The 11,251-nt window shown below is 40.8% G+C and overlaps 1 protein-coding gene across 1 annotated transcript; it reads left to right on the top strand.

Moving 5' to 3' along the window:
• The first annotated feature begins 7,608 nt into the window (after positions 1-7,608).
• LOC111245419 (transcription factor Jun-like) lies at positions 7,609-11,204 on the top strand. The gene has a single exon (XM_022793773.2). The coding sequence runs from the start codon at positions 8,186-8,188 to the stop codon at positions 8,981-8,983; it is 798 nt and encodes a 265-aa protein (XP_022649508.1). The 5' UTR covers positions 7,609-8,185; the 3' UTR covers positions 8,984-11,204.
• Positions 11,205-11,251: the final 47 nt, after the last annotated feature.

The following is an 11,251-nucleotide window of genomic DNA, read 5'->3' as shown; positions in this document are numbered from 1 at the left end:
TTTAAAAGAAAAAACAAAAACCCTATAATTTTGAATTCTCCAAATGGTTAGAAAATAGCCTTAAAGTATTACTGTCTGTTCTACATCGTAAACTAGATCGTAACTGTATTTTAAGATTATTTAAAACCACCTAAAGGCCAGTCAGCACCACCAAAAACGTTACTGAAGAAACATCAAAGAAATGTGTATTTTATATATTTCGGTTCGAAAATTAAAAAAAAAAGCAACTTTTTTTTTTATTTACACGCGTTGTATAGCATATCTCCAAATACATTTAAAGCTTAGGTCCTATATGTGGGGCCGTATCATCCTATATGCTACAACATTACACCCATATCTAATCAACTCAATCTGAGCTCACCCTAGGTCCTGGCCTAATGGTCTTTGTTAAATAGCCCCTAAGCGTATGACTTCAAAAGACAACAGATAGGTGTTTCAGAAAAGCATAAAGCTCCCTCGTGATTAAGGCTACATCAGTTTGACGAGCATTCGTACGTCAAATGCGAACAGGTACGAACGTCATGCAAGGCTTGTTTCCTATGAACAGCACTATTCAAAATTATATAACCACATAGAGAAAGATTTTCCAAGGTGCGATCTTCTTTTCGAACCGATACAGATGGTTTGAGAGTGTTCCACTTACATGAATAACATCATATATCAGATAGAACCTGATTTTGCATCGTCGTTTGTTTTTGACATGTAGTAGTCACAGGGTTACAGCATCATCCATACTTAAATAAGAAGACTCGTGAAACATCGAAATTTCATTTTAAAATCCTGTTCGAGTTTATGCCTTTTTAGGAGCTAGGACACTACTATATCAAGCTCTTGCGACCGGGGCATGCTTTGGACTTCGAAGCATGTATTACAAATAAAAGTCATCAAAATATGAGATTAGTATTGTTTCTATTGATCATACCTGCACATAGATATTCTGTATAGGTCGCCTGCATATGCCAGTGTCGTGCTTCGCATATAGAAAAACAAGGCAACCTCTAAATTGCAATATCTCAAAAACTCTCATTGTTGTCCAAGAAACTGCCCAGGGTCGTTTAAGAATGCTTACTTTACCACTTAACATTTGAATTAATGGAAAAGTTTTTACATTTTTAGGACCAAACTGACCTTCTTCAAACAAGTCGATTTCAGCATCGAACTTAAATCATGCAAACCAAATAGCAAAGATCGTTAAATTTATTATAACCCGAAACCAATTGTTTCTAGTTATGTGCTTTCGACGCGCCTACTTTTAGGTTTACTTTACTTTTACTTTTTTCCTTCCGTGTCGAATACTAGTAGTGTGATTTCGAGGTGACTCTCAAGCTACTTTTTTTTATATAGACAACTTTTTAATGTCACTTTTTTTTTTTATTAAGCAGGCTCTTGCTGAATCTATTCTGGGTGGCCCCAAAAGGCCTATGAGGTAACCTTGCTAGAAATTTTGCAGCTATTAACATATCTTTGGAATCTTATAAACTTTTTTTGTTATCATCTGCTCGACTTATCGTTGCGGCTTAACGTTAAGATCTCACCAGCAGGCCGGTATGCTGCCTGCCTTGCAGTTACCAGTGTGTGACAACACATTTAGGGGTGCGTAAGCTCAAACTATGTCAACCATTTATCAAATGCTACTAATGTCACTTCTTATTTTCTATTCGTGCCGTTTACCATATCTAACTAACAACAAGCAGAAACTTGCAGGCGTAACTTTTGTTTATTCATACAAATATTAATATGCTGCTGGCAGAACCCAAAGTAGCAACGCTACACTCTTTCGATTACAAGCTTGGCTGTTTAAGCCGCCACGCCATTGGTGCTCTAAGGTAAGGGTCGATGAGGAAAAGCTATGAAAAATGAGTTAAGGTACTTCATAAATGCCTGTTTATATCCTATCATTTAAAGCGTTTCTGCTGCATGTTTATGGACGGCCACTTTTACACGAAAGTACGATGTAACTTCATGTATTCTAGTACAATGTATGTTTTCTGTCGTTACAACTGGTTCGCCCAGGATCATTTCTATAATGTTATGATCACCAGTAGCTAATGAGTACTTAGTATTCAAATAGATGTAAACGCCTAGAAATCCGTCACGTTATTTGTAATTGTTACCGGAACGCTACCAGTGATCCTTGACCGATCCCATTTTGCACGTTCGATCTTTCGATTGAACATCTTCGATGTTTTTCTTCGTTTTTTCATTTCAATTGGTCTTTTGCTTATTCGATGTTCGTCTATTGTTGTGCCTCCGACTGCATGCGCTGTCAGTAGCATGAATGAACGCTTGATATATGACTTCGCTAAAAAACGAGGCGCATACCTACTCGATGATGTCAAAAAGGGAAAAGAGGGAATTTGTGGGCGGCATGATGCCGGATATGAGCGCAGGAGGACGTGTGGCTGGGAACATGAGCTGACTGACAAAACAAGGAAGAAGAAACGAAGCAGCCAGTTGGCTAAAGAAGAGCCACAGCAATCGAATGCTCACTAAACAAACCAATATCCGGAGAGCTACTCAAGAATCGACCTACCAGCAAATAGTTGTATTGCGTTAGTGTAGCTCATCAAAGCAAGTTCTACTGCTGGTATTCACATTGTTTACGTGTCAGCACGGATTGATAAGCCGATAAAGTCATTTTTGAAATTAACAAAATTCAGTTTATAATGATTTTCTAGTCATCGTTGTTGCAAACATAAATTATTGCCATACCAGAAAAAACGGTGTTCTGCCCGACACAAGATACCAGAAACTCAACCAGCAAGATCGTGCGATAACGGTAGCCAAGAAACTGTTTCGGATCGCTTGCTCGGACGACATACTTGCGTTGCAAACAATAACATCTTCCAATAAAGTACAACCGATGAGGTCATTGATCATTAAGCATTTTTCATTCGCTTGGGTATGCATGTGTATATATGTACATAAACGCGTCGAAAAAATGATTTATTCTAATTACAATTATTTAGGCAATACTTACGAAAGCAATGGTACGTGTTACGATATTTGTCGCATCATCCAGGCTCGGTCATTTCACTCCGGTGAGCGTATAAATGTCCAAACGATGCCACAGCATCGAATTTAATCATCGTGCAACACCCAAGGCCTACGATTCAAGCCTACGATTTGGTATATTTCACTGTTCATATGAAGAAGAATCAGCTTATAGTTGTTCATTGCTTTTATCCGGAATCTCGGAAGGTATAGCTTTGTGCCGTTCGTGTGAGATTTAGCCATACTCTTACAGTACGTTCTTAATAAAGTACGCATTTTCATTAGGCTGCGTTAGTCAGCGACAACAAATTTTCTCAATTGCGCGCCTTGCGGCGTTTTACTGTACGTATATTGTGCGTTTAGCGGCAAAAGCTACGAGTAACACAAATAAGATAGCGACATGGAAATCCAAATACCCTAAGTAAGCGAAATATGGACTCTATGTCTTTGCCCTGACTGAGTATACGATGGCGAAAGATCTCGAATGTGAGATTTTATACCTCGCAAAACTTTCGAGGCGAAGTACAATTTATAGGATTAAGATACTCGATGCTATGCAACTGGACACTTTATGCCTTTGTTATCTGTTCTCCACGGTGGCTATACCAGTCTGCATGTTATCATGGTCATTACATATGCATGCCAGATATCGTTCCCTTCTTTCCGTTGGTGATCTCATACTTTTAGAAGAATGCAGCGGCGGTTTCTTAGACATATTGAGTTCCGAATCTTCGTCTTCAAATATTCCTTGAAATCGTTATGAATCGAGACAATGTTCAAGAAAGCGAATTTAGCCCAATTAGAAAAATTATTAACAATGATAAGCTCGGTGACAAGATTTTTGTCCCGCAAAAATTGTGTTATAAGCTAAAATTGTAGCCTGCCCAATCCTCCCCAGTCTTAACCACGGTTAAATAAGTAGACATGAATCATCCCGTCAGCTTCACCCGAAAACTGCTAGCCCGGAACTTTATTGATAGGTACTACAAAATGGCAGAAGAAGTGGTAACTGTCAATTAGCCGTGCTTAATCTGAGGCTGTTGGCAAGTTATCCTTTTTTCTTTTACGCCAAATCGTTTCAAAAAAGTAGGACATATAAAAAAATACGTTCTTTCCCCCTTAGTGTTCAAGCTATTCAAGTCTATCCGTAGCTACCGGTATACCGTTCTACAAAAATTTACAGCCATAAGTACTGAGAACATCGGCACTTATTAGTGTATCACAGTAACTAGAGGTACTAACCGGTAGATTTTGATGCACTCATCTGAATCTAAACATTTTGTAAAAAACGCTGTTAATGAAACGGAGAAAAACAAAAAATTCTGCTTATTTAAATTCAGATCTTTCATTTGTTTAAAATATTGTTTATAGCTGCCCAGTTAATTAGGAGTAGGATTCGTCATTTAGAATCCTTTATTTGTTTTAATTTTTAATATATAACGGAGATTGTCTGTTGACGGCCCAAGTCTTCTGCTTTTTAGCTAAACTTTTTAAGCTAAATTATGAAGCATATTCGTTTTTACATTCGCTTAACTAAGTCGTATATTCTATAATATACCAACATGCTAACTAGTCTAAATGCAGGTGCACTCTAAATTACATTCCTTTAGATACTGCAACAATTTCTAACGTGATAAAGATATGTGGATCTTTACCGAGATCCACTGGGGAATCACTAGCGTACATTATAGAAGAACAAATTAATATTAATCTTGAAGCTAGAAATCCCGTTCCTGCACACGACCTTGCGCTTTTTCAGGCCAAAATCGCAACTACACTAACCATTCAACTGACCGGGAAACATCGTGCTTCGAAAACTTAATGGTAAATGATGGGATGAAACCCAGCTCCTTGAGTGCACCCTTAGACTCCATGTCATAAAAAACTGCTACGCTCGCAAATTGAGGCGAATGATGACTTGATGAAGGCTAGGAAGAAAATACCCAGGAATGTTTTCCAGCTCTTGATACGAGCTTGAATAAGTCGTATAATGCAAATTATCATATTGTTAGATTCGTAATTTACCGCTACGACTACATCGCGTATAACAAAGGTCTCCATGAACCGAGCTCCAAGTCCTACTATCGTAGATGTAGCGACAACGAGCCCTAGGTACTATCCTGAAGATAGCCCCCTTCACAGACCCAAACGGCCCTCGATGTCACCAGTCATTATTGTTGTAAACGTGTCTTCCTCGTTATGTGCTATTCGTGTTTCGAATGTTTATATTTGCACTGTATTATGCGAGAATATAACTGATGATTTTCCATAGTTTTCGGACAGCGTCTGCCTCCTTGCATGTTTTGGTACCGTATTGCCAACTAGTTTGACCCGTAAATTATAAAATTAAAAAGCAGTACATTTTTAATAACAACTACACTCGAGACATTAGAATGTTTAATTAATTAACGGTAGCTAAAAAAATCATTAGTTCAAATAAGGTCGCTATGTTTCAAGGTATTTGTCCCATGTATACCTTGATTTGAAAAAAACGTTCCTCTCAAGGAATTACTTAGGTTAGAAAAATATTGGTTTTGTTATTAACCAAACAGGTTTCATCTGCTCCGAAACAGGCTTTACATTAGAAAGGCAGGACATTTTTGCTTCCAACAGAGAATCCAGCCGTCGAAAAGCTTCATACGAACACGCTGGGAGATAGTCGTCAGCATTACTATTCTCGAATTAGATTCAGTGTGCTGTCATATAAAGAGGCGTCTTGTTCTTGGAACTAAACGTCTTGACTGACTGATGACAGTCATAGAATTTTCGGTAGGTTTTCACTCGAAAGGGAGATAGTTGAAATTACTTAGTACGCGTTCTGCAACGATCGTCTTATATACGTCTTATTTTGAATAAACTAAATAATACGATCAAGTTTCTGTGATATGTCTTAATTTTAAGCGATATCCATTAAGCTTAAATAAAAATGTTCGTCACAAAACAGTGATGTTTCTTTTCTTTCGAAGGCATCGAAAGTCGACCAACATGCGGCAATTTTTGTTTGCCTAGCTTGAACGACTTGTATGTCCTTGTTTTCGATAGTATGCTGGATCGATATTCATTTTCTCTAGCAAATCAGTACGCTAGATAAATTATTAGCTGTAAACTTTTTTCCGTATTAGTGCCACGGTTCTTTCGTATTTAAAAAGTAGCGCGTAATTTTATTTATCTGCAAAGCAGCGATGGTATTAGCGGAATTAACAGGGCTAATCAAAGTTCACACTTATCGCTCAGGTTCATATTTGCAGTATATCAAACAGTACATAGTATGTACTATTTGAAACAAGAAGCAACAGTGCTTAATGGAAAATTGTCTCTAAGCAAGAAAGAAAAAAAACACCGGCTGCTAGAGTAAAACAGTGTGTGGTGTGCCGAGTAAATTCGCTGGCTGTATTCTGTTTTTACATGCAAACAAATGACTAGCATAGCGAAAATGGCCCTGACCAATAAATACAAACGTTGTTATTTTTAGAGGCTTGATTCGTCTCGCTGGGCCCCCAGTGAGTGTTGCACCGCATTACATAGTGCAGTGAGTGCATTACTAGACCAATATTAGAGAGTAATCAACGGTAATAGCTTGCGTTTCTTTTACTTCATAGACGTTTGCACGTGTATGTCGGTTAAGATAATAGCAGTGCCTGAGTATTCGCAGGTTAGCCAGCCCGCTACCGCAGTTGTTATCTCGCCGCTTAGCACTGCTTGTGCGCTACAGGGATGCTAGGCCGTTCGCCGTTCATCCTTAAACCTCAGAACGCGATGATTGAATAATAGCATTTGCAGATAACTCTACGTGCGTAGCTGAGAAATGCCATGCAAGCAAATAAGCGTGCGAAGCATAGGAGGGAGAAGCCGCCGTGCAGCGGTAGCGTTCTCACTGGGCGACAGAAGCGAACAAAAACCAGCGCTAGCCGTTGCTAGCTAGCTTGAAAGTAGCCATACAGTGTACCAAAGATGCTGCTGCTGCTACCCGCTCTGATTCGAAAAGCATCAATAGGGAGGAGTGTGCGACAAGCGAGGCTGTGCGCTGCTGCTCATAGTGAATGGAAGGAATACGAGTTGTTGGTGGGAGTTGGGTGGCGACGCGAGGCGTCAAGCGCCTTGGGTCGCGCATGCGCTTTACGTGAGCAAACGAACTCGTCGACTATATAGACCGGGTAGCAAAGCAACGCGGTAACACTGTTCGTGCCGTTGACTCAGTGGGACTCAATGAGACTCAAAGAGTGACTAGCAAACACAAGGCTGCTCGGCCTCGCATGGGATAATAAAGAATAGAAGGCATCTGCCGCCAGTCGTATACTCCAGTTCTGAAGAGACTGGTTGACCAACGGCTCCGTGGAATCGGGACCGTTGCCGCCTGTTACGCTGTGCCGCCTCTGCCACGGGTTGAGTGTTTTCCGGGGAGTATGATTCATCGTTGCTTTCCTGAGTCACTTTCATGAATTAGGCAGATACCGGCAAATTGGTTGGACTACAACACTATGCGCACTCACACGACGTACACACCTCTGCCTACAGCAGTAGCATCTGTAATAGCGCTGCCCTCTCTTGCCCATCGGGGCGAACAACATGCCAGTCAGTCAACCAGCCAAGCAGGCAAGCGATTGACCGACAGACCGCCAACAGGCAGCAGACCATCGTCTTTGTCGTTGGGTTGGCCATTGCTAACGCTATTGCGCTGCCGCAGTCAGACTTTTGCTTTGCCATTACCCGCCATAACGTTTCTGTCTCCTGGAACTTCCCAACTACTTCTACGAATCATACCCCTCCCGGTCTACCCTCACCCTCAGCTTTCCCAGCAAGCAGTTCGGCCTGTGATTGGGCGCTGGAGTCTGACGTCACAGCCGCAGCCAATCAGCACGCTGCTTTGTGATGTCATTTCCACGACGTCAGCGCTAACGCTTACAGGGTTTAAAAGGATAGTTGGCAGCCGGTGGTGAGTCATACGTACTGAAAAGCGACAGTGACCGAACGAGACGAAGGAGTGCAGCGATTCGAATATCCAACTTTATACTGTCCGCTGCGCCAGCTTTCGCGGAGCAACAACAGACCCCCCCCACATAGAGCGGTTCCAGTGTGTGTACTATTGCGGTATTGTAACAAATAATTTGTTATATTGTGAGTAATAGTTGTACATTGTGAATTTTCATTGGAGTACAGTTGTTGATTTCATACGACTACCTATCAATTAAACATGATGAGTGACTGTCAAGAAATCCGCTCGAAACGGCCGATGACTCTCGATCTTGAATCTGGAAGTAACACCCGTGCCAAACGACTTAAAAACCAACTGGCAGCGCCTGTGATATCATCGCCTGATTTGCACCGTCTTGCTCTAGCCTCGCCTGATGTTGAAAAATTTATTAAGGGCAGTCTTCAGGTGAATTCATCTGCGCAGCCTACACCGGTATCAGCCTACATCTTTCCCTCAAAGGACCCAACGGTTCAGCAGAAGCAATTTGTAAAAGGTTTCGAGGACGCTTTAGAGCAGTGTAAACGACGGGGCAGTCTTAACCCCGTATCGTGTGAACCGCCTCCCATGTCGTCATGTGCTACAACAACATTGACTACACTTACCACAGCCAACTTGGAATCACTCAATGTCCAGTTGGTAACCGTGGCCTCATCGCAGTCATCAACACAGTCGTCTGCCGAAACCCATAGTTCCGACACATCAGATTCGATGTCGATGTCAATGCCAATGGCAACAGTCAAAGATGAACAAACAGTTCCAAATGGGGTCGACCCAATCGACATGCGTGACCAGGAAAAGCTTAAACTTGACCGAAAACGACTTCGTAATCGAATCGCCGCCTCGAAATGCCGCAAAAAAAAGCTGGAACGGATTTCACAGCTGGAAGCTCAAGTGAGGAAGCTAAATGACGAAAATCTCGAATATGAGAAAATGATAAACATGTTGCGTCATGAGATAAGTACGCTCCGGCAAGAGGCAATCATGCATCAGCAAAGTGGATGTCACATTAAACTTTGAACAAACGTTCATTATGGCAAGCGCTTAAAGGAAAAGTTTTTACTTATTTATACATAACTTATATACATTAAAAGCTTTCGCTATCGTCTGCTACTAAAGCACGCATCAAATACAGATATAGACGATTGCTTTAAGTCGTTTCCAATGGTGGTAGAACTGGTATCTTTCAGATGCGAGTTAAAAGCGAACGCCAGAGTCAAGTTAGCTGTGTTAGGAAGAGCATAAAGAATGACCGTCATTTGAGAAGTTGTACATACCTAATATATGAAGTGTTAACAGTCGTCATGGGTGTGATCATATACAATGGAAAAAAAATAACTGAAAGACAAAGGCAACCGATTAGAGGCACTAGAAGCAAGCATATATTGAACCATATGAGGAGTCAGCTGATAACAAGACTTGGGCATTCTATAATATATGTACGTCTAGAACTACGATTGATGATGATGGTAGTGGAAAGGGATCGCACTGGTCAACAGCAATAGCAACTGCCGGCCATAACACGGGAATAGAAGAACGCAGTCAGCCGAGCAACGCGTACTGGTCTTTACATGTGTGAATTCGTTAATACATGTTGGTGGTCTGCCAGCTTTGCCCCGAAGCATTAGCAATAACAACAACAATTAGCGGATCTCTCGGCTGTTGGCAGCAGCAGCAGCTGTTGTTGTGATGAGCCACGTTGAATCGACGTAAACTCCGCTGACAAAAAACAAAATGTACGCGCAGCTGTCACAGTCAGCTACAGTACGATGTACTGCTTTAACAAACGAACGATGTGCGGGTCGTCTTCCAAAAAAGAAAATAGTTATGATATGGCCTACTGCATAGTGAAGTAATGTTACTAACTACGATCATGTATTCATGTTTTTATTATTACTACTCGTCGGCGGGAGAAATTACAAATGGATGACAGTAGTATTCACGCGGCCTTGCAAGCGTTAACGCCATTTCCGAAAGAAAAAAAAGGACAGAACTATGGCGAAAATATTTACGACAAGCTAAAGGCTAAAATGATGCCAATATAAATTGATGACGTGAAGGCGCGTGTAAGAAGCAACGAACAGTCAGACAAGCAAGCAACCCTGATGATCTCATCCCTTGGGGCAGTGCCTACCCAGAAACCAGACGCGAATGAAGAAGGTACGGAGAGAGAAAAGTGCCAACTGGCACAGACAGATCGAATCAAGAAGTAGAAACGGAAAACGAAAACGAAAATTACCACATAACGATCAAGATGTTATCCACCAACTCTGAAATTTCTTTCCACCGACAAAAACAGCAACAAACAACAATTGCATATAAAAAATCGCCGTGATGTAGCAGCGCAACTTTCAGTAAAGGTTGACATAATTTTGGAAAATCGTGCTTACGTGAAATCATCGAGTGTTTCTACTGGAAAATAATTAACTAATAAAATTTATCAGTGTTCACTTTTGGATGATAATTCCTGGAAAACGAGAAAGGCCACCAAAGCAAAAGCCAAAATTTAAAAGTGTGGGTGTTACTATGCAGTGCTCGAATGAGTAGATAGATGCGCATTTTAAGATTAAAGTAGGTGGGCAAACGGAGAAACGTATTACACAACATGAAGCTAACTGCATATATATACATGCAATTAGAAGGAGCAGACTGATCATAGCTCCACACTTTATGGTACTTTTCTCCATTTGGCCGTCTGCCTTTACGCTACATGTATATATATACAAGTCTGTAGACAACTCATGATAAGTTCTGCGGCGTACTGCTGGCGATGTCGCGATCAGCTGAGGGCGTTGTTCTATTGTTCTAACAACAGCCGGGTAAACCGGTGTGTGCCTTTGTTACGTTTATGAGATGGAAATATACATAGAAGCTAGGAGAACGCAAGCGAACGCGCTAAAAATGAGAACGTTGAATGAAGAATGACACAAAAAAGTCGGTGACTTTACGATTTAATATAGTGGATATATTTGTACACTGCACATAAATGCGTGAGAGGATAATAAAGTTATTGATTTAGAGAAGTCTATTAAAGCTACAATAATATGACATGTAGGAAGGAAAAGCAAAGTGATGAAAAGGGCTGATGAATGTAAGGCACGTATGTACATATATTCATGTTGCCCGTCAGTGCGCCTATACATTATATATAGATATATACATGCATGTATGATTTACGACTTGCGCATTGACGTACATTGAAAGAGTATATATATATATATATATATATATATATACATATGAAAGATCAGAGCCTAAGTGGCAATATACAGGGACTATATATATATA

Source organism: Varroa destructor, unplaced genomic scaffold (genome assembly GCF_002443255.2).
Source record: "Varroa destructor unplaced genomic scaffold, Vdes_3.0 BEIS01000002.1, whole genome shotgun sequence".
In the NCBI taxonomy this organism is placed as follows: Eukaryota; Metazoa; Arthropoda; class Arachnida; order Mesostigmata; family Varroidae; genus Varroa; species Varroa destructor.
The sequence above is the reverse complement of the archived record's forward strand: the minus strand, read 5'-3'. Positions and strand labels throughout refer to the sequence as shown.

Coding starts and splice junctions, on each gene's coding strand:
- LOC111245419 (XM_022793773.2), top strand. CDS start 8,186: ATGATGAGTGACTGTCAAGAAATCCGCTCGAAACGGCCGATGACTCTC.